This window comes from Folsomia candida, unplaced genomic scaffold (genome assembly GCF_002217175.1).
Source record: "Folsomia candida strain VU population unplaced genomic scaffold, ASM221717v1 Fcan01_Sc036, whole genome shotgun sequence".
Taxonomy (NCBI): Eukaryota; Metazoa; Arthropoda; class Collembola; order Entomobryomorpha; family Isotomidae; genus Folsomia; species Folsomia candida.
Window position 1 is genome coordinate 820,585 of NW_019091228.1, and position 24,805 is coordinate 845,389.

A 24,805-nucleotide genomic window follows, 5' to 3' on the forward strand; every position below is an offset into this window, starting at 1 on the left:
CCCGGACTTCGGCAGGGGTCGGAATGACCCCAACCTCAACGTCTGGCAGGCGTGGAACGTTGTACTGATGCTCGTCCGGCAGATCGCGGTCATCCTCATCCTCCTGCATTCCGGCGTATTCTTGCCCACGGAGTGGCTCGGGGGCCAGATCCCGCATATCCTAAGGCACGAGCGCAGAGATATATACCCGCTGAGCCAGGGTAGGAGGCGGGAGTAGGTTGAGTGGTGACGCCTCCTGCCGCGAGGCTGCCCGCACGATTTGCGCCACCTCGTCGGGATGAGAATCCTGCTTAAAAAAATAACACTGATGTAAAATTTGCAACAACGCATCAGGCGCACGAGAGATCTTCAATCTTACTGCCTTTACGAGAGAACTATGCTTAAATGGATTTACAAACGGCAGCTTCGTACACGCTTTTACCAGGCAGTAAGTCGTAAACGGATTAGAATCAAGATCTTAGGAGAGATATATACAATCTATCAGCACAGACGCCAGGTAGGATTCACATGGTTCCTGGTGGTGGAAGCAGTATTCTTTCTGGACTATGTAGTCGTCCTTCCAAGCGAACCCTGGCCAGTGAATCCGGTATAGATCCTGGTTGCCCTCTCTTGACGAAGCAACGACGACCCCAAGTGAGACCTCGATCTCCTGGGCCCTCCCAGTAGCCAGGGTCCAGACCGCCTCATCCTGCCTGAATATGTGGTCTTCCCGGACCGGCAAGTCCGGCACCAAGACCTGCGGGCGCCGGTTCATGCGCCCCACGCACATTTTGCGAGATCGAAGAGCTGAAGTCGGATACCTGCATACAAACGAAACTTGTTTAAACATTTTTTTTAAACATTTTCCACTTAAACATGGAGTCCCTATTCACGATCTTAGATTTCCTTACCAGCCATGTTGCAGAAAGATAGATGTTGTTGTTTAAGTAGTCGGACCTATCAGAAGGAAGTCCAGGAGTACAGACCTGGGTCGAGATTCTCCGGCTGGATCAAGGTCAGTCAGTGTAAGCTTGAAGCGCGATCAGAGCTGTCTTTGGAACGAGGAGGAGGATAGACCTTACGTGTAGAAGAGCAAATAAATAATGAGGGAGCTGAGGCGTTTGCGATCTGGTTCACGAGCCGGGTCGTAGGCAGGACAACCAACTATTAATTAATAACCACTCTAATTTTGATTGGCCAGTCAAAATACGCGTTGCTATAGATACTCTCCTCCGAGCACTTATTAACAGGGTAGAGTCTGTCGGTCCGACGTGTGCAACTCCTTTCACAGACAATAATTGTATCCACGGAACAGTAAATGATCGAGGCCGCGAGCCAGACTCCGAGCTGGGAGCAGGACACTACATGAGGCTATAAACTATAAACACAAACAGATGATCTCGCTCTATCTCAGAGTTAGATTGGGCAATTGAGGGAGAGAGAATCTGGACCCAGAGATGTCTGAGACGTCACTTCTCTTCTGCCGGGCAGGAGAGGTAGTGTCAGCGGCCCAAATTCTCTCTCCATCAACTGCCCATTCTAACTCTGAGATAGACCGCTCTCATCTACTCAGCACTGATCCTGAGCGTACTCCCAAGTAGTCTTCTCTCGAGTCACAGTTTTGTCTCCACCCGACGACTTCCATCGTGTTACACCTTCTTAACCCGGCTCGAAGATTAATCATTTCTGGGGAAGTAATAAATGCCTATTAATGTCTTTTGTAGTTAATCACACCAATTACTTATTAACTCTAACATAAGTTCATGCTCATCCGCACAGCGATCACGGGCACCATCGACTTACTTGACTCAGAGAGTCTTGATATCCGCAGCGTTCTGCACCCAATGATGCTTCTGGTAAACGCGTTTACGAACTAGCCTCTGGTAAACGCGGTTACGTAGCGTATAAGAACCACGCTCTAGTTAATGAGGCCGCAGAGTTAGGCGTCGAACGCTGCGGGTCGGGGGGGCCGAGCGAGAGAGGACCGTGGGAGGGAGCCTGCGTCCCCTGAGGACACTGTGTGAAGTCGGGAATTGAAAAATATACTGACTGTTTGCCTCCGAGGTCAGAGTCGTCCGGTGGTCCAGCTTGACCTAGATCTTGACCCCGAGGGATGCGCTCCGTCGCCGTGGGACTGCGTCGCGGGAGTGAATGGTCGAACCGATAAACATCCCGCGACCTCGCTCCTCAGTCCAGCTGCCCGGCGCGAGGACTCGAGGGGAGCTGGACGAGGCGGCGGGACTAGCACCCTTCCCAAGGAACCCCGACGGGACCTGTGCCCCTTAGATGGGACAGCCGCTGGTAGTAAAAGCGACAAGAGGGAGCTTGGTAACGCCCAGATGCCGTGACGATGATGTTGGGAGCCATGCTCATGAGTGTAGATCATGTGGACCTGAACTACGGGTCGTCGGGATCGCTATGTGTCAGGTAGGGTCCATAGTAAAACGTTTGTCGAGTTGGACTCTCTATTGCAAGCTATTTTAGGATGCCCCGGTGTGTCTCAGCCGCCTAGACTTGACTATTAGCCTTGTGTCCGTGTGCACAAGAAATTTTGATCAGGCTCGGGTCAACTTGAATTTTGCTCGATAGCCTAGTGACCTTAAGCGATCCCGATGCGTGGAAAACGTCCGGCTGAGAAATGTTTCGTCACGGTGACGGGGTTTGACGACACCATGTCCGATCGGACCTGCCTTGTGCCGGCAAAAATAGTCAACAAAACCGAGGAAGGAGTCGTCGTCGACCTGGAGGTCCTGACGAAGAACAAGTACCAAAGTATGTAATGGTATCCTGTTTTATGGTAACTTAAGGGCGGCGGCAGGATCTGGGCGCTGCTTATTTACCCATGAATACGTTAATTTTAGTGGCACGACGTCAGAAGGTCATGCCATGTTCAGTTTCCCGAGTCTGGCACTCATTAGACCCCGGGATGGAGACCTCGGCCCTCACAAATCGTGGTGTGACTCTAATGGAGGCAGGGATGACACAGGCTCTACAGGTAAGCCCGGTGTGCACATTTTATAGGATGGATCCAGGATTCAAGTTCAGTTTGACCCATGTTCAGCGAGGAGGGCAGACAAGTCCCGTGATGGTGTCGGGCCCCTCTTCTCCGGAGACTATAAACAGCCCGATGGATGATGTAGGAAGCTACACCGAGGAGACCGTTGAGGTGAGACGTTGTGTCAAATGTATTCTAAGTGCAAGTTGCTGAGAGGCAGAGCCTCGTAGGATGTGAGTACGTAGGGGTGGACAATTCGGGGTCCAGCCGACCCCAGCGTGGAATGTCTAAGCCCAGAGTAAGAACTGGATTGCATTATGGTGGCAGGTTACGATTGAATACGATGACCAGGTGCTACAGGGCCCAGGGACATATTAGCATAAATTTCACACTGTGTTGCCAACAGGGAGGACAATAGGTGCATTTGTCCGTGGGCTTTATGACTGAGTTGCGTTAGGCCGAGCAAGGGTACGCCTTCCCTTCCTCGATTTTCTACAGGCTATAGTCTATTTCTGTATCACAAATAACCCTTTTTAGACTATTTAACCGGTTGGTCAGGGCTCTGAGATGCATGGCCAGCGACTAATTAATTTTGGGATCAGGCACACAGATATAAGCTTAAGGTTTTGTCAGTCAGCAGTGCATTGTCCTCCGAGAGTCCGGCCGAACATTAGTCATAAATTTCGTTAACCATGATTAAGTTTCTGTCGGATTACATTACACAGGTGACTTCCCCCATGCAGGATGTTGGACTCACTTCGTCGGGTCCGGACGCGGGTGACCGCTCGGCAGCCAGTGCGACAATTCCCGGAGCACCTCTTCTTAAGGTAATAGTCCGACATTGTGACACATCTGCTGTTAATGGGTGTTCCACAGGGTTTCGACATAAAAGTTTGGTGTAACGTTCATTGTTGTTCATTGGTGTAACGTATGCATCTTAGGTCCCCAAGACTGCTGTACGACGTCGTTCCGCGACCTCCGGTGAGGTCATGTTCTCATCGCGGTCCCCACCCGTCCACAGGGCGACAGCCCCTCGCAAACCGACCACACATCGAGTATGACATATATTGTAATTTAATTTCAGCAAGGTTGCGGGTAATCGACGCTATGCTCTGTTTATCTAAGGGAAGACAAGATAAAACGTTAAGCTGCCTCCGTAAATATTTTGACCAGAAGTCCGAGAAGCTCCGGGAATCTTTGAAACACAGTAGGACTAGTGTTGACCTCCAGGTAGTGAGACTTGAGATATATGACCCAATTTTAATCGGGCAGTCCTTAAATCTGGATGTGGGTTCATGTTTAACGCTCGTCATTACAGTCGGGGGCTAACCTAGGAGTCGGGGATCGTTCCGAGGTGTCCAGATCCTCTGATGGGTCGGGCCCGAGCTCTCCCCCGCGATCATCCACAGATGATCAGCCCCGGAACCATTTTCTGGGTCCGGAGCTGCCGGAACCTTCTACGGACGAGAGAGCCGACGGTCTAGCGGGAGCACGTCGTCCGGACTTGGAAGACGTACTAACTCCGGACGTCCCAACCCACAGCCAAGTCCGAGTCGAAATGAGCCATGTGGTTACGGCGCGAAGGTTCAGAGAGGAATGCGCCGTCCAGCTCGTCGCAATGAGGAGAGGATTAGGTGGTCCTCCTCCCCCCAGCATTGACGACGCAATCAGCGCGGTTGTTACAGGTACCTATAGACACAAATAGTTGCCCTGCAGAGCTACCCGGAGCTTACGATCCCGCTTATATCTTTTAGAGATAACAGCTCAGGAAGAAAGGGGAAAATTCGCGTCAGAAGAACTTTAATGGATAAAATGCGAGCAGGTGATGACGGGGGCCGTCAGACTGATGTTCTGTCCGCTCTGTCACGAGCTGACCGGAACATTCGGGACCAGAGTGACTTATCTGAATCACTACAATCGGACACAAAGTCTCTTTGGAGTACGTCATCCGTGTACCCACCTCGGATGCGGGTACAGATCTATATATGAGTCTGACCTGAGTCGGCACATATCGACAATACACGATGGACCCCCTCCGGTCGCCCCACCACCCACCCTCGAGCTCGATGACGCCCTAGCGCTGCTTGCGAAAATGCGTACTCCGTCAACGGGTACCTCCGACCGGGGTGCCTCTATCGCCGCCATGTTTGGGGAGCAACCAACATGCAGGGAAGGGGAAGCTCAACGACCTGAGCAGAGGTGGGAATTAGTGAGCCCGCCAAGTTTAGCGGGTCGACCCAGGGATCCAGATCGTCGGATTGACGAACGTTTGTTTGTATAGGTGGAGCAGGGACTCCTGATAAAGCAGCTCCGCGCATTCGGGCCAAGCGGACCGCGGCCGTCAAGATACCCCAGATAGGACGCAGCCGACCCAGGGGGGGCCCGGAATCCAGGAAATCTCACGGGGAGGGAGATCAACTAAATCATGGCCCCCAACCGGCCAATAAACTTATAAGCTTAGAAGTTTATGTCGTCTCTATTTATCTCTCTGCGGGGTGAACGCTACGACTAATAAACAAATATTAATCCCGAGCCCGATCCGCGCACTTTGTACTCGACACACATCCATGCGTGACCAGGAGTACTTTATGTAATCCGTAAATGCACTACACCCACACTCGCTCGGCAACGCCTTGACCAAGCACCCATTGCTCAGCGTTTAGGACCGTTCGACAGCGTAACTGTTCGGCCTCATTAACTAGAGTGTGGTTCTTATACGCTTCGTAACCGCGTTTACCAGAGGCTAGTTCGTAAACGCGTATACTAGAGGCTAGTTCGTAAACGCGTATACTAGAGGCTTAACGTAACAGGCTTGTTCGTAATCGCGGTTACCAGAAGCATGTTTGTGTGCAGAACGCTGCGGATATCAAGACTCTCTGAGTCAAGTAAGTCGATGGTGCCCGTGATCGCTGTGCGGGTGAGCATGAACTTATGTTAGAGTTAATAGGTAATTGGTGTGATTAACAACAAAAGACATTAATAGGTCATTTATTACTTCCCTGGAAATGATTAATCTTCGAGCCGGGTTAAGAAGGTGTAACACGATGGAAGTCGTCGGGTGGAGACAAAACTGTGACTCGAGAGAGAAGACTACTTGGGAGTACGCTCAGGATCAGTGCTGAGTAGATGAGAGCGGTCTATCTCAGAGTTAGAATGGGCAGCTGATGGAGAGAGAATTTGTGCCGCTGACACTTCCTCTCATGCCCGGCAGAAGAGAAGTGACGTCTCAGACATCTTTGGGTCCAGATCTCTCTCCGTCAATTGCCCAATCTAACTCTGAGATAGGGGGGAGCGCATGTATATGGCGAGTGTGGCTTAGACTGGGAAGAGCCAATTTGGCGGTATCACAGATTCTCCCTCCACCCGACTACTTTCCCTCGGGTTTGGCGAAATCCAACCAGTCCTCCAAGTCAAATCAGCTTTCTCGGTGACAATTAAAGGAGCACAATGAGCTCTCTCCCAGTGTATTTGTTCTCCTCCATCCCAGAAGCGGTCCAGGGAGCTGCGCTCGTGCGACACAACGGACGGGTCATCGACCTGTCACTATCAAGCTCTAACACCTTGGTTAAGGATCTACTCGAGGCCCTCCTAGGACATGCAGTGTCTAGGAAGAACCAGCGGCGCTACCTAAATTCCGCGGACGAACAGTTCGCCGGAACCACGGTCATATGTGTGATGTCCGGAATCAGAAGAGCGACTTTGGTCACACTACTGAAGGGCGTCCCAAGGTTGTCGCTGAAAGTCTTCACGACCTATGCAAAGGACCTTGTCTCGCTCGCCGACTTTACAAACCTGAAGGTGCCTCCAAGCTCAGCGTGGGGATTTTATCTAGCTTCGCTCAAGTCGGGCGATCCGCGGACCAAGGGAGTCGACCACGTGCATACACAGACGTCAAGTCGTCAATCCTAGCGTCCGTAGTGGCTCCCCTGGGGTTGGCTACGTAAGTATACACTTATACTATTGAATTTTAGGTGTACGGATTTTAACTGAGGTAGCCCAAACTTTACGCATATCGAAATATCACAGGGAGTCAGACATGTCAATTCAGGTATGGGGATGGTTGACTGGGTCGAGACGGACTAAATACCAGTGGATCAGCATGAGCCACGCCTGGTCCACACACCCTTCCCCGTTTGGCCTACAAGAGACCCTCGATGAGGTCGCCCGACTTGTCTTTGCCGGATTAGTCACCGCCAGACCCCTTTATCGGCACGAAGTCGCCTTGGACCGTCTGGTGACTGTATTGGATACCGCCCTATATATTACGTCATCAAAAATTCTTGATTTTTAACACCCACCCACTCAACGTAAAATTTAGCGATAGGGAATTTTAACATGGAAAAGTTAAGTAAATCGAAACCACCCACCCACTAAAATGATGACATAATATATGGGCGTTCTTTTATTTATTTTTAGCAGATTTTAGCCTGAAGTTAAATTATAACGGGACAGGTCCTTTAAATTCAATTAATTATTGTTGTCCCTCTGGAATGTGCAGCGAAATCAGCACCTGTATAGTGTTTCACAAAACAACAATTAAATTATATTGTTTAATGCACACTGTGCATTGCACAGTGTTGATTTTTATTTTAATATTGTTTACCGTATTTCCGAACCATTCTGCACAAAGGCTGAAGATAAATTGGTTCGGCCTTTTTTCTTTATGACGTGAATATTACAAAATACTTAGCTTTAAAGAGAACGCTGACTGTATAAATAGGCACATCTGTACATCAGATATTTGAGACCCATACAATGTTTCTGACCAAATGTTGATCTACTTTTGTAAATTAGATATTTTGTAGATATGTACTCCAGGAAAATGAAAATGGTGTTGTGTAAAACTAATATTTAATTTTCATCAATATTAAATAAGGGGTAGGAACGATTTGTGTTTTCAGCTTATTCATGGAAAACGGGTAGCGATTATTTTTTAACTAAAATTCCTTTACACAAGGCAATAAGTTCAGGCTTTTACGCAGTGTCTCGTTTATTCACTTGTTAAGTATTCTAAATAATAATTGGGTTGAATTTGAAGCGGTGAATTTACATATTTCCGTATTTGTCTATGATAACTCATAGTACCATGCATAAACACAAGCACATTGATACCTTGGGAATATTTTGACAGAACAGACACATTGTCATTAAAAGTTTAACACAGAGTGTATCTTATTCCGAAAGGGTACTTCATTTTAATTCTTATGTTGCCATACTATTTAAATAAATGGAGTATTATGTACATGTAGATTGATACCATTTTGATAATGTTGACATTGGCATGATTTCATATTCCAAAACAAAGCAGTCGCCATCCGTGTTTTCAAGGTAGTGCTTACAGAATATTATGCCTGCATGTAGTCGATGAAAATGGCGAGATAATGTGTATGTTAAATTATATATTTAGTGTATTTCTACAACCATTACGGAGCGCAACAAGACCAGGATAAATTATGAATGTTTTTATATTTTTGGTAAAGTAATAAGCCTTTGCAAACGAAATGTAGTAAAGGAGTGACGCGACACGGTCACACGTCAAAGCCATGTCGTTTTTGAAATCCGAGTCAAAAACTACGTCTAAAAGGAGCGAAGTAAAAAAATCTGTGGCGTCGTGACCTTATGACGTACGACGCTCATCTTCGAATTTGTCCCGTCCCAAAAAATTAGAAACGTGTTGGCGAAAACCGCATGTCGAAATCAGAATCCGTCATAAAGTTATCGTGGATACGGACAAACAGACGGACGGACAGAAAAGCATTTGTATAAAGGGATTTCGCTTCGCTTCACCCTTTAATAAATGGTGAACTTGAGAGGCCAGTCTCGATGTCTCATCTAATGTGCTGTAAATTAAACTATGACTGTATTTACGGCCATGGTAATATTGGTAATAAATTTATTGCCTGTGAGATGACCTCATCTCATCTCATGTGAAGATGAGTTTGAGATGAGATTTAAGATGGCCCGAAATGAGATGAGAACTCACATGAAACAGATAAAATGTTGTGGGATGTGATGAAATTAGTTTTAGTGAGACGAGGTCAACTCATTGCGAAATATTAGACGCCTTTGTGGGTGTTTTGTGCTCATATTTGAGCTAGTTTTACTCTATTTTATCGAAAATGTGTAGTATTATTAAAATAAGTTTCGGATAATAAACATGTTGCATATAATAATAATATAATATAATAATGTAATATTTATTCAATGAATAATTCTTACAAGGCTCATGGCCCATAGAATTACAAGTTAACTCAGCGTGATTTAACGATATAACAGGTTACATTGTATCCATTACAAATCTCCAACTAACAATTTACGACATAACATCATAACAGCAGTATAACGAATTGCATTTTGTCAATTACAAATTTCCAACTACTCATGTAAAAGTCGATGCGTTATAACAGAAATTTAGTTCATCATACAGCTTCAAACTAGATACTGGCAAAAAGCTCTACTTTAGCAACGTAATTGTACAAACCACTTCATAGCAAATAACTTTTTCGAGCCGCCGTACCTGTCGTCCGTTAGCATGTTAAACAGTACAAAATTCTGTGTGACAAGGTGCTCCAATCTGCTTCAAATCTTACCAAAATTCTACATAACAATGTGACAAAATAACATCATACCAGTACAATAACAGCATACAGTTACAAGATCTTAATATGTTATAACATTACAACGTACATAATATATATAACACCATAACTCGAGACTTGTGCTTTAATAATAACCAGTGCAAAATTCCTCAGCGAAGCGACGTGGTGGTGCTCGGTTGCTCATAACTTCAGTGTAATCGCTCTTTGCAAAAATACATAGTCAAGTTAGGTATATAATTGAGGGCGTAAGTCCAGGCGGTGTCAGCACATTCCATACATGGCGAGAGCAGAATCCCAATATAGTGACAACAGCAAGAATGTTCTACCCCCAGCTTCCAACAGCAATTATGAATGCCAGGTTCCATGGGTGCAACCGGGCGTCCCAAGAGACCCGATGGTTCCCAGCGGTTGACCCTTTGGGCGTCCCCTCAAGGTCGACGAGATGTGGTAGGCAAGGCGTCCCTATCCCCACCACACCCAAAAATCCTCAGCAGTTTTGCAGGATGGCAGCCAGGGAAGATTAGAGTGACACGACGTAGTTGCATTACACAATTTTCACAATGCAATAAGTTCCATTACAAATACAAAATACGTATGTACATACTCAACTTGAGATGGGATAAATTTCTCACCAGCTGAAATGTAATATTTCGAGTCCAAATTTTCGATACAATATGGATAAAACAAACCGGTTGAAACAGTTCAGATATCACAAACAGTAATTTCTTAAAACTTAATTGACAAGACAAAATTTGTAGTTTCAAGGCAGTAATTATTTCGTAATTAATTAAATACGCCCACTTATGAATATAGTCGAAAAGAGTCTCGAAGAGAGCAACCTCACACCACCACGTCTCGCACATGTCCCACATGTTGCATAATAATATATGCAAATAGTTCTGCAACTGAATAAGGTGTGGGATATGTAAATACCCGACCAGTTTTGCTGACATATTTATCAGTATGTGTATAATGGGGAATACTTACCTACCTTTTTTTCATAATACTGCATCCAAACAGGATCGAACTTTGAGAGAAATGGGAATTTTGAGAAACTACGAAAATGTCAGTCTCAGAAGAATTTTACTTCTGTTGATTGAGGAATTTCAGATTGATGTAGTTTTTAAGAATTCTCAATTTCTGTACAAGTTCAATACTAGTGGATAGAAAATAGTTTATTAATTATATACTCCGCAAATACCTATGACTGGTCAAATAATCGGCCAAATATAAACTCAAACTAAATATACTCATTTACATAAATATCTATGGCGATGCACCAAAAAATACAAAGAATAAAATTGTTAACCAAGGATTTGCAACACTCGCTAAAAAACTAATGCTACATGGTGTACAAAAATTATCTGACGGTCCAAAGTACAGTTTCCAACTATTGGAATTTTGGCGTGAGGAAATTTTTATTGACGAAATCGTTTATATCATGTAATACAACACTATTTGGTGTGTCCTCAGACGATTTTTGCATGTCCTGAAATCTTGTCCTGAAAATTTATGATCGATTTTCCAAACGGTCCAGTTTTTGGAATTTTTTTCAAAGTTGTTCTTAAAAGTTCAGTCAGCGAAGCACAATCGGGTGGAACTGGTTTGTTCAACGCATTGCTTTTAAGTTGAGGCAATAAATGTTCACCTCGGTGTGTGTTCGGGCTTTTTCCGAGCTACAACCACTTCCTCAAGATGATAAGCGACCTCTTGTCTAAAAAGCGAGTGGTAGCATTTGAAGCATGGGCTAGTGCTCCATCCTGTTAATACAAAATTTCTTTCGAATTTGGAAAAAGTTTGGTAGTTTGCATAGTATCGAAGTACATTGGCCAGATGTGGCTACCCGAAAACTGTCCGACCATATTTTGACAAACAAAATTGATGTGCAGCTCGGTGGCGCCAAGACTGCAGAGCCAACCACAACCCATCAATGGTAGTCAGTTTTTTTGAAGCTTCTTATCGGGGACCTCATTTCTCTTCACAATTTGGTACCTTGTATAGTGAGGATTCGCCACATGATGACCATTCATTCCGGTCTTTTGCGTACATAAAATTTCTCCACCCTTTTCGACAGCAGTCAAAAAGCCGTTTTGCTTCAGAAATTTGCTAAAGTTTAGTCGATGTTGAATGTTTTTGTTCGAAAATGCGTTGTTTTGGGACTCATGAAAGCTAAGTGACCCTACTCACTTGGTTTTACCTGATTCTGGATAATGGAACGACAGCTTTCCTACCAAAAATGGTTAAAATCGATCTGCGCGATTTAGGACCACTACGCTTTATGGTCGAACTTGCAGATTTTCGGGACATTATTTTCAAAATCATGTCCAAACTTATGGCTGAGGTTATTGTGGGTCGTCCAAGAAGAATTGGGTCTCTGGATGGCTTCCGGTTCCTCCACAACTTGACAGTATGTCAGGGAACCCAAAATTTTTGAGGAATTTATGAAACGAATTCTCCTTCATCTAAACGTGAGGTTGTTTTTATAATTTTTCCCACATTTGAACATAAACGTCTGAGAGACATTGTCAGAAAAAATTAGTACCGAGAACACAACAACAAGAAAGTTCTGACAAGTTTTGTGGCAGGTGGGATGATTTTTTTGGGACCGTCAGATAATTTTTGTACACTATATACTTCCTGCATCTCCCTGCGCCGTGGAGCGATGCATCTCAACAATGGGGTCGATTATGACTGATACTCGACGTAGAATTGGGGTAGATAAGCTATGCATGATTTACCGACCTCTTAACTCAGAGCGCCCAACCAAAGGATCTACTGCGGAGTGAAGTTGTATTCATTTATGTCAAGTGTTAGTTCTGTTCGATGCAACCAAGCAAGGCATAATTTATTTCTTACCACAAATTTCTGTTAAAGCATTTAAATAAATATAGAATAAAGAAGTAGATAAATATAAAGTGTTTATTCATGTATATCCACGATCAATTACCACGAAATTTAGAAAAACCCCAAAAAACACAAAGCCAGAAAACAACCCCAAAAACCTCGTAATAACCCACGGGATTGGTTTTTATGTTTACCGAACCCTGCAGCACACGAACGTGTAAAATTCCACTAAAATTAATATCAAAGATCACCTCAATCTCTCGCTCCTCTCCAACTTTCTCGGCGGCTGGGATGTCGAATCTCCCGAGGAAATGGTTCTCCTTGGCGATTTGCGAATCTCCCTCGTACACTAAAATCACCCCGGGATCCTTACTGGAAGTAGTGAAACTCTTCGATTTCTTGACAGGAATTAGAGTATTTCTTAGAATTATTCTCGACATTGAGCCACCAACGGTCTCGATCCCCAGGGCGAAGGGATTTACGTCCAGGAATACGAAATATCCGGTATCCAGCTCATCAGAATATCGTCCTAGCAAAAGGGTTACTATTAAAAATGTGGCAAAGTCATATAGAGTACTGGTAACAGCTTCCTACAGGGGGGTAATAGTTTATTTTGTCTGGTAATAGGTAAATTTTGCATTACCAATATTACTAACAATGCCATGATGTGAAGTGTAACCCTCCGATTTGATTACAATTTTGAAACCATGCTGTCAATGTCAATACAACCAACGTTTCTTGAGGCAGTTTGCGCGATGGTCAGAATTTGTCAAAATATTTGAGGTCAAAGTTGAAAAATGAGCGATTTTGCCCATGGGAATGGAGTTTGCTTCCTCCGCTTGGTAAAAATCGCCCGTTTTTCAACTTTGACCTAAAATATTTTGACAAATTCTGACCATCGCACAAACTGCCTCAAGAAATGTTGGTTGTATGTACATTGACCGCATAATTTCAAAATTGGAATCAAATCGGAGGGTTACACTTCACACCATCGCATTGTAAGTAATTCCCGTTACTACCATGCCGGCCAGGGAATATGTATGTATGCATGCTCATCGGTCAGTAATAATTTGATAAATTGTTTTTCAAGAGTGTACACTGCTAAAAATCAGGTAGTGATATACATATGTACATTACGTCCAGTCCACGCATCGGTTACTAATAACTTTTTACCGGACTGGTAGAAATTTGTTTCTGAGTAGTAAGTGCTTCATTGCTAAAATAATATTACTATTAGGTAATACTCGTTATTACCGTATTTACCGTTATTAAATACACATGTACCCCTACATGACACAGATTCCCAGAGTGTGCTGCTCGTTTTTGACTAAATTGGTGTCAATGGATCATAAATTTAATTCAACAACCTCCCAATGATTGGCCGAGATATTTGCATCTGAAGAGGAGAAATTGCGGCATAAGTGAAAAATCTGTAGATTTATTTTACCCACTTTCAACGCAAATATTTCGGCCAAACTTGCACCTTAAGAGGTTGTTGAATTAAATTTGTGATCGATTTGCACAAATTCGAGCCTTACCGGCGCAAAATGCGAGTCCATTAACCACGGCTAAATCAGGATGGATTCCCCTGATTGGCTCCTTCCCATTAAAGAAGTCTTTAACTAATTCCCAAATTTTCGGCATACGGGAAGCCCCACCGACCAGGAGAATTTCAGCGATATCGTCCTTCCGCATGTTGGCATCCTGTAATGCTTTGCGTATCCGTGTTATCATGGATAGGAACAGGTCCATGTTAAGTTTCTCAAATTCTGCTCGGGTTAAAGTTGCTGAAAAGTCTTCACCATTGAAAAAGGATTCAACTTCTATAAGAATTGCTTCAGTGGAGGACAAAGTGCGTGTCGCCCGTTCCACTTCGCGACGAAGTTTTTGAACCTTTCTGTGAATTATATGGATGCAATTTTTAAAAAATAGTTTGTACGAACAATGCGATGATGCCAGCGGTCTCGCTCCGATTATGACGAAACCACAATAATAATGTAGCTAAAGGTAAATAAGTAAAAACGTTTTTCAGGATTTTTCATAACGCTCAGGTTTAACGAAGCTATGTATGATGGAAAATGTGAGCGAGAATTTTCATTTTTCTCCCTTGCGAGAGAAGTTTCAAAATGAAAATGGGAATTCTCGCTAATGTTTTATATCATAATTTCGCTATGAAAAATTGTGAAACACGTGATTAATTATTTATCTTAAGCTACATAATCATCGTGTTTTCGACAAATTCGGAGCGAGACCGGTAGCGTCATCGCTAGGGCATCCAGAATCGGAAAATTTTGAAAAACCGGTTTTCGATTTTTCCGATTTTGGAAAACTTTCGTAAAACCGGTTTTCGATTTTTCCGGTTTTTTAAATTTTCGTAAAACCGGTTTTAAACCAGTTTTTAAACCGGTTTTTTACAAAATTTTAAAAAGACGTTAAATATAATGTGATAAAATATAAAGTTGAAGAATCTTTGGGCATTCATTTGGGAAAAAAATATTTCAGAAAAATTTATTTTTGTATGAAAAACATGAAATAACTAATATTTTGTAGATCTAAAATAATTTTTATTAAAAATCGAAAACCGGTTTTCGAGTGTGATAAAACCGGTTTTTCAAAATCGGAAAAACCGGTCTTGGATGCCCAATGACTCATTGCATTGTATGTAAGCAGTGCCCCATGAATCAGGACAAAGCCAGAGTCGAACCGAGAAATGTCGGATTCGAGATAGCATTTGCTTTCTCGAATCTGAATTCTTATTTTGAAATAAGAATTCAGATTCGAGAATGGAATGCTCAAAATATGGATTTGAGATTTTTTTCGAGTCGGATTCATGCACGACTCGAGTCATCAAGTTCTTCTCACTTACGGATCATCTCTTCTCACATCCTTTCCCTTGTCCTTATACAATTGAATGAAATGGTCTATGACCCTCTGGTCGAAGTCCTCCCCGCCCAGGTGAGTATCCCCATTAGTGGAGACCACTTTGAAAACAACCCCGTGATCAATGCAGACCACGGACACGTCCAGTTTGCCCCCACCCAAATCAAAAACCAAGATATTCTTTTCTCCTCCGTGTTTATCAAGCCCGTACGCAATCACGGCAGCCGTGGGCTCGTTTATCAAACGGGTCACGATTAATCCAGCAATCACACCTGAATCACACCCAAATTAGGAATCACGTGACAATCATATTCCCGTTAAATGACCATTTGCCAAAAAATATTTGGGGGGCAAAGCCACGCGGCCGCCTTGGTTTTCTGGAAAAAGTGAGAGCAAATTAACTCGAAAATTGAACTCCGCCGCCGATATTTTTCTTCAAATTGACCATTCGACGGAAATCTGAGTGTCACGTGATTACTAATTTTTGGCTAAAATTTTTGGTATGACTCGCTAGATTTAGCTTGAAAAAAGACTGAATTGTCAGTAATTACATGAAACAATTGGTTTGTACACAATTGAATAAAAATTTCCAAATTGAGTGCCACCACACCCATTCAAAATGACATACCGGCATCGATAGTTGCCTGCCTCTGAGCATCGTTGAAATAAGCGGGGACACTTATCACGGCGTGGGTAATCTTCTGGTCTTGATAAGTCTCTGCTGTTTCCTTTATCTTGGCCAAAATTATGGCCGATATTTCTTCCGGAGCAAAACTCTTATCCGTTCCAAACTTGATGCAAGGCTTCTCATTTTTTTCAATGACTTCAAACGGGAACGTTTTAATATCAGCTTGAACTTCTGGATCTCGCCATTTCCGACCAATGAGACGTTTCACGTTAAACACGGTGTTTCGTGGATTTCCCGTGAGCTGAACTTTTGCCGCGTCGCCGATCAGTCGTTCCCCTTCCGGTGTGGAGGCCACGTACGAGGGGAAGTTCAGATTTCCTTCGGCGGTAGGAATTATTTCGACACGCCCGTTCCGAAACACGCCGACGCTGTGGGGCAAATTTGACACACGTTTTTTAGTCGAGGCTTTAAAATTAGGCTCATTGGTGTGAAAATTGGCTTAATTTCAATATCTAGACCATACATGAATGCAAGTTAAAAGGTGGACTAAATCCAGACCAAACTTTACGGTATACTTTACTCAAATTAAAATTAAGCCCGGCACCCAGGTCGGATATTTCATGCGATATTTGTTTTATAATAAACAATTCCTTTCCACACTCAAAAGAAAAATTGGTCAAATCAATACCGCCGGTGTCAATATATGAGTTAACGGCCTTGGTTAAAATGTTGATTCCGAGTTATGATGATTTTTATACCGGTAGTTATAATGTGATGACCGAACGGAAACATTTCATTATCACTCGGAATCACAATTGTAACCAAGGCGGTTATTGACACGGACGGTTTTGATTTGACTAATTTTTGTTTTGCGTGCAGGAATTACGTTTCTTCAAGTCAATTCCAAAATGTTACTGTTAAAGTTTCTTCTTTCGCTAAAATTTTTCACGCGAAAAATTCGTCCTGAGTACTAGGCTTTACTCTGGATTTAAATAGTAGAGTTTATGTCGGTAAACTGAATTCATGGCGGACTTATCTAAAGGGTTTCATTATTTTTCAAAATTGTACATATATACATATTTAATTTTCTTAAATCCTGTAAATAATCAAAGTTGATGATTTGAAAGGGCTACTGGCCATTTATGCAATGAAGACATACATACATACAAAAGACATAGGTACGTATACATATTTATAAAATGTATGTATGTAGATTTATTTATACGTCACACAATTTATGTAAGAACGTCCACTCACCGAGAATAGCTCGTTCCTAAATCGATCCCGAGCGTAAACGTGCCAAAAAATGGAAGAAAAAAATCAAAATCACACCAGCCTAACTTTGTAAACCTAAAAATTATCGATTTTTAGGTGCATTAAAGCTTTCATATTGCAAAAAAATCACGGAAATGATGAGGTTTCAAAATCGTCATTTGAATGTATGGAAGAAGGGAAAGTTGAGACAAAACAATTCAAACTCAAAACCCGCATACTATACCACCTTAATAAGTTAATAAGCACTAGTACTCACTAGGGGTAAGAGCTAATTGACTCATTGGACACAATTTAGTTAAAATTAAATTTAAATTAATACTAACGCTTTTTATCTGTTTAACGAACATCTTGAGCGATATCGCGGACAGATGTTACCATTAGTTGATTAAACTTTCGATAAATTCTGAATACCATAGTGTGACGAATACGACCAATTAGCAAATATATTCGTGCCCGACATTCTACGCTAAAAACCAGAATTGCAACAGTAACCAAGCCACCAGATAGAATAAAAACCGTTGGCAAGGCGCCCACTAGCGTAGCAATATTTACAGGTGTATCCCGTGCAGATTGTTTTAGAACAGGTGACCGCTGTCCGTTAATCCTTCCTTTTTCTGCTTTGTCTACGTGGGTCCAAATTCCGTATTCTACCACATTTATAAAATTTTTTATAACTACGGACTTCCACGGATGTCTAAATAGTATACCACTTGGAACATTTTGCACCACTTGAGAACTAGTGAAGAATTTTATGTTTGGATATTTATTTGAGAGAAATTCATACTCGAGTCTAAGATCCGAGGATTTTGCTATAAATACGGTCTTCCCGCATTCAATAATCTCCCCTTCAATTTGTCCTCGTATCCATGAAGTTGTGTAATTTTCACTCAAATAGCTGAATCCCTTTGGATAGAAGGAATACTTTGGCGTGAAAAGATTCAAGTCTTTAAACACAACTTTGTAAAGGCCGTCAGCCGAATATGCACCTAGGAAATCAAACCCTACCTTGTATAGAGCAGCTAAAAATTGTGGTAATGCGAGATTTCCGGTGTTTGGCGTTATTGAAGATAACAATCTGTAACACTTATCCGACACATTGGTAACATTAATGTCAACAGGACCAGTATCGAAAGATGGGTCATGTAAGGATACAGCAAGTAAATAATAATGAAATGAACTAAATTCTATCCACGCAATTTCATGAATGTTTGGCGGGAATGTTTTGTTTTTGTTTAGAAGTCCGTACTTTTCCAATCGAAGGAATTCTAATACATGTTCAAATGACTTTTCACAGTGCAGCTGGTCAAACGTTTCTGGGTGTGCTAGTTCACGCGGAGAATTCAAGTCTGAAATCATAATTCCGTTATACCCGTTTGTCAGAATTACAGACACGAGGCTCCAAATGCCAAAAGCGAGGCGAAAAAAGGTAGCCTTTTCAACCATACTAGGCATTGATCCTCCCTCTTCGAACAGCGATGCTAACATGAACAACCACGGGGAGAATAAGTGCTTATTCAGTCGATCATGAAAATGATGGACAATGGTCGTTAGTAAGATAATTGTAACAATTGTGATACCCAAAACGATCCAGAGTTCGCTTTGATAAGGTGAAAAATAGAACGCGAATGTAATGTAGGGTTCCGAATGGCACGTTAGGAATTGATACCCCTCATTATACGTGATAACATGTGCTACATGAATTACTTCAAGTTCCTTACTTTCCGCGCTGAAAAGTTTTATTTGTCGGTTCATGTGACAATCTTGATTCGTATAACTTATATTAGTCTTTGAGAAAATATCGAACCATAAGTAACTAACTGATAATTGAGATACCCTATCCATTGTAGACTGTGGTTGCTCAGGCCTTCTCACACTGCACCATGTTTCCCGCGCCCCGAACTTTTCAATTGTTGAAAGGAGCTTTCCTGATTCGAGTGGACGACATATCATTTTTGAATACATGGATAGCGTCATATTAGACTGAAATCGGGTTTCCAAGGGGAAACAGGTTTCCATGGGTTGCCCTGGTATTGAATAAATTACAGAGAAATAGTAAAACAAGGCGCGGAGGAATGTGTCAACTCCCTGTTGAGTAAAATACGGCAGCAATGCGGTCGTATCCGTGACAACGGTAATTACTGCGTTGATATTGGGTAAAAAAGCATCATACCCATGGTTGTTGGGAGGTCGGTAATAATGATTATATCCTGAAGCGATCAATATCCAGTGTATTATACGAAACATGGCGATGTGAGGAGGCACCTTGTTGCCTGCGTCGTACAAAATAAAAGTCAGCCTACATTTGGCAATGCGAGCTTTAAAAATGTGTATTGCAGGTATGACCCCTGCTCGCTGGATAGTTACATAATGTCCAAATTCGTAGTTTGGCAAGAAAATAGAGGTAAATACGAGGTTTAAATCAGCGAAGAAGAATTTGTTCCGGTATTTTCCGGGCTCAATAATTTGTATGTCACAATCAGTTAAATTCTTTAGCAAGGAGGACAAATTATATGCATCGGTTGGTTTTGTGGTAGGACTGGAGTTAAGTGCACCTACAAATAAAGTTAAGAGATGAAGGTATGCAGCCAACATTTTAAGTGTTTAACCAATTTCGATTTATACACAAAACAGGTAGGAGTTGTGACTTATAGTCACTGTGATCTGACAGATTTAGACAAATTACAAGAGCAAATATTGACTGAAGTATTCAAGTATATGGCTGGCAAATATATAGAAAGATCACTTATCTGATGAACAATAACAGGCAAACTGGTACAGTAGAGGAATAATTAATATATGTTACGCTAATTAAACCATTCGTCTTTATTGTTACAAGGAAGTAAAATGCGAATATGTAAAACCAAATATTAATAATCGTCTAATAGAGTCAGACGGAAGAAAAAGGAACATTAGTGGTTTTAGGAATTTAAAAAAGTTTTGCCCACATACAAATTTTTATGTATCAGTTAGGTGTACAACAAAGCAAAATAAAATTACCCAACGTTTTACGTATGTACTCAACTGCTGAAGATCAACCTGTATATATCTAGAAGCCACTTCAAGTTATAAAACTAAATATTTAACTCGAAATGGATTCTTCTCTAATTAATTAGATGCTCGGGTAGAATGGCGTGTTTGCTTTGCTTACATATGTACCAATTTCGTAGATTGATTCTCAAATTTTATTATGCAAAAAACTTGTAAAGCTTTGCATGTCACAGAGTTGAATACAGACTACATAATTGTTTGCTAGCAAAGTAAAATAATGCTAATTAATTTCGTCAGTATGTAGAAAATTGTCAGTATAATCTAGTCGAAAAAAATCAATTAAAGATAATATAGGTACAGATATTTTATATTTATGGATGTACTGAAGGAAACTAACTTTTATGTATTTTCAGAAAGGTGTGATAGACCGTCCGATTCTTTTTATTAAGGCAAGCATCCATGAGTCATTCCCGCCCGTCTCATTCTGCCCCATGTGTCATGTATCCTTATGGAGAACTTAAAATGAACTTTTCGGCGTTAATATTCAATGAAGTTTGGATGCTATTTACTTTAAAAATTCTAAATTTTTAACTTAACAAAATTGTACAAATGGATTTTGGGAAAAAATTTCCTTCCTCAATAGTTTATTGCCCCCAACAGGAAGGAATTTTTTTCCCAAAATCTAGTTGTGCAATTTTGCTAAGTTAAAAATTTAGAATTTTTAAAGGTAATAACATCCAAACTTCATTTAATTAAAGGTAACAAATATAAAGGTAACGAATTTTCAAAATCGAAATTTAACGTTCCGAATTTTCGAATTCTTTGAATTAATACCCTCAGGGTAATTGCCCCGCCAAAGATTTGGTTTTATCATCACACACTGACCATAGCCACATTTTAAAATACTCGATTCAAATAACATTAGAGCTGGAACGCGTTGTTGAATCGTATAATTCTTGCTCCAAATAACAATATTATGGGAATTATTTATGTTCAAAATTATCCTTAGGTTCTCTTTTAGTAAAGATTTACATATTAAACAAAATCCCTGAATATTAAAGAAGAAATACATTCTCAAACATTTGCATTATAGCAAAAATAATACCTTTATCAAAACATTCTAAGAAAAACGCAAGCAGAAAAAAAAACTATGCATTTATGTAGTCAAATATCAATTCATCACTCACAATGCAAGGCTTTTACGTGTAAAACTCAGATCTTAATGGGACCAATTTTATTTTGTTCACCACAAAAAATAAACATACCCATATTTTTTCATTTTTCATAATGCGCTAATTTGAGCTCGAGGCGCGAATTTTAAAACATTTTCAGCCAAAACCTCGATTATTAAGGGGTGAAAACCCCTTTATGGAAATGTCTTGTCCGTCTTTCTGTCTGTCCGTCCGTCCGTCCGTCCGTATCCACGATAACTTTAGAACGGATTCGAATTTCGGCATCCGGTTTTCGCCAACGTGTTTCTAATTTTTGGGGACGGGATGAGTTGGAAGATGGGCGTTGTAGGTCGTAAGGTCACGGCGCCACGGTGATGACGCCAAAGTCGAAAATTGTCGAATTTTTTGTCGCCACCGTTTTAGACGTATTTTTTGACGGGAATTTCAGAAATCGCCATCATTTCGACGTGCGACGACTCCATGACCGTGTGGGAGGTGTCGAATGTCGAAAAAATGAATTTGTCATGTGGGGTGTCTATTGAAAGGTATTGTCGTGTACGTTTGAACTACGCGGGTGGGGGTGTCAAAATGGGGCAAAATGAGACGTGGGGTAATGTTAGACAATGACAGGAAAGTGCTGAAAGACGTTGTGGGCGTGCCACAAAGACAATTCCGTGTATTTTCACCCTTTTGCTACATTTCGTTTGCAACGGTTTATTAAAATTTCAGTAAATTTTCGAATTTTAGCGCGAATCAAAAAATTCGAGAACATGTCTCTTCAGAATGACTTGCCTGACTTATGAAAAATCCAATTGTCTTGAAATTTGAATTTCAAAATTTTTTGCCAGTTTTTGATATTCATTAAAATTATAAACTCTTTCAAATTTTTAATTTTTCCAAAATAATGCATGTGGATTTAGGAACGGTGGAAACGATGCTTCTGAAAGTTTGGAAAATCTGGGGGAATTGCGCCAAGTATCGAGACAAATCAGTTTGAATACTACATGGTACAAGCTAGTCGGTTGTTTAATGTAGTAGGAAGTTCAGAAAAATTACTCCTGGATGGCGAGCAGTTGAATTTGGATGAGCCCCATCCCGGATCAAACCATTTTTTGCTTATGTTGAGCAAAAATAGAAAAATACTTAACATGTATGTATATCCCACTTTCACGTCTTCAGAAGATAGAAGATGTGAAAATAGCCAAATATATTTGTCCACATCTTTGCTAAATTCTAGCAGTCAAGCAAGTAGCGACAATAAACTCCAGAGGAATAATTGTTTCAAGAAAAATTAAGCTTTATTTGGACTACATATTATATTGATAAGCTTTCGTTCAGTTTCATTCATAACTAAACTAGGTAACTACTTTATATAAACTAGATTAGATCCTTGGGAAGTTAAAAAATCCAATTACATTCTTCTGTCGTCATTTCCACTATTAGACACAATCGATCCACTGGTAGTAATTATGATTGGATAATATGACAGAAATTATAGAATATTTTTTTAGCATCCGCAACACAGCATCGACCGTTCCGAACTTATAAATGAATAGATTGTCGACTTAATCAGATAAGTGGATAAAGTATTTAACCAAGCAACATTTTTGTTGGGGATTAAACTGTGGCTATATAACATAATTAATTAAGTTAATATTGAAAGCAGCTATGTAATGGTAAATACCTTATAGGAGTAAATCAAATTTAATTTCCCTACCATAAATGCAACCCCGGCTAAAATGAAGATCCCGATCTCAAATACGAAAAAATATCGAAAAACGTGTTTCATATTGCTATCAAGTTTAACTCCTTTATTAATCGCAATCTGTCCAACCGGCAACGATTTCAACTCACCTCGCCGACTTAGCCACTCGCTTTGATTCTGATACCACAAGATTTTATTCAGAAATCCAAACTCCTTAAGATCCTGAACCCTCCACTGCACCGTGTCGTCCACAACATGTGATATTTTCCAACCTTCCAACTGCGTAAATAAAAACTGCTGCCCTAGCACAAATGAGATCTTCTTATCATTTATCCCCGACTTTGCCTGGTACAAAAGATTAAATTCCTCTTGTATTAAACGAAGATCATCAACCCAACCGATCATGGCAAGCTTGGGGCAGTGCAGTCCATCCTTGTCCATGGCCGTTGAAAGTATCTGTTTTGCATTCCCGGTGTACAATTTGGTGTGAGACAGAAGGTTAGAGGTAATTTCCTGATAGTCTTGTGGGGCAATTTCAGACACATAGGTTTGCGTAGGTCCAAGTAATCCGGACATGATATAGTGGAACTCTGTACCCCGGGAGGCACCTAACTTCCCATAACTAACTTGGATTTCCTTTGAGAAGAATACAAATTTGTTATGGAGAACTTCACCGAAATTTTTGAAGGGTTCATCAGCATCGGGTGTAATTATATTTTTGATGTTGTCCCCTTTAAATGAGTTTGGTAGAAGAATTGTTGCCAAAAGGAAGGGGAACATGGGAAGGATCGCTTTCCAATATTTTCTCAATTCCTTATCCGCTAGTGAGTCAGTGCCCTGCCCCAGTTCAAGTCTGAATCCAACAAGTATTCGTGGTATATACTGTGAAAAATTGCAATGGGAGTGCTTCATTTGGTAACCATCGTGACGGAAAGGGGAAACCACATTTTTATTTTTATTACTTTCCTCCCAGAAAATTATAAACAGTGCAAAACATCCGACCGAAATGTTGACGATGCCAATAAGAACCCAGGTCGTGATGTCAAAAGCGTTGAATAAATTGAACAAGTTGGTCTGACCGCTCTGCTTCCCGCAGGAGGTAAAAGTGTACCTTTAAATAGTTTTAAAATTTAGAACTTGAAAATTAGTAGCATAATTACTCGCGTACCTTTTACTTTCCATGACCAGACTGTAGCCATATTGTGAATGGGTGATGATATTAGGAAATACAGGATTGAACTCGTAGCTTCCAATTCCTGTAGGTCGTCTATCTTGTCTGGGACTCTCCCCCAGGATTGAATCTGGGTCCAAGTTTTGACTGAATTCAGGGTTAAATACTATAGTACTTCGATTCAGTCCGGATGTGACGATATTCAGGAGAAGATGAGTCGCAGTAATATTGTTCTTGGATATTTGAAATCACCGCGTTTTCCTTACAGCTTCCAGGTCGTTGTGTGTCCATGACGCATACCCTTTCGAGGCGACATATATCGGAACCGAAAATCCGTTTCTGTTAATGGTTTTCGTCAAGAGTTGAAGTTCCGTGAGATTTGGTATTTTCTGTTCATTCGTGTCACTGATCTTGAAAAAGGTTGGAGAGAATCTGGCACAGTACCGGCAGCAAGCGAGAATTTGTGTTACTTGAATCTGAATCGGTCCACTAGAATATACCGATGAGAGGGATAATTTGGTTTTTGTTACTAGCATTTCAAGCAATTCATTTTTTCTGAGTAATCTATT

At 41.4% G+C, this 24,805-nt stretch overlaps 1 protein-coding gene across 1 annotated transcript; it reads right to left on the reverse strand.

Annotated features, from left to right (window-relative positions):
• Positions 1-7,445: 7,445 nt before the first annotated feature.
• LOC110860937 (endoplasmic reticulum chaperone BiP) lies at positions 7,446-24,552 on the reverse strand. Its single transcript, XM_022110052.1, has 10 exons — positions 24,503-24,552; positions 24,234-24,383; positions 23,045-24,176; positions 21,573-21,582; positions 17,183-17,228; positions 15,926-16,353; positions 15,284-15,569; positions 13,956-14,314; positions 12,612-12,946; positions 7,446-7,484 (listed from the first exon to the last, which is right to left on the reverse strand). Exons 1-10 carry the CDS (start codon positions 24,550-24,552, stop codon positions 7,446-7,448), a joined length of 2,835 nt encoding a protein of 944 aa, XP_021965744.1.
• Positions 24,553-24,805: the final 253 nt, after the last annotated feature.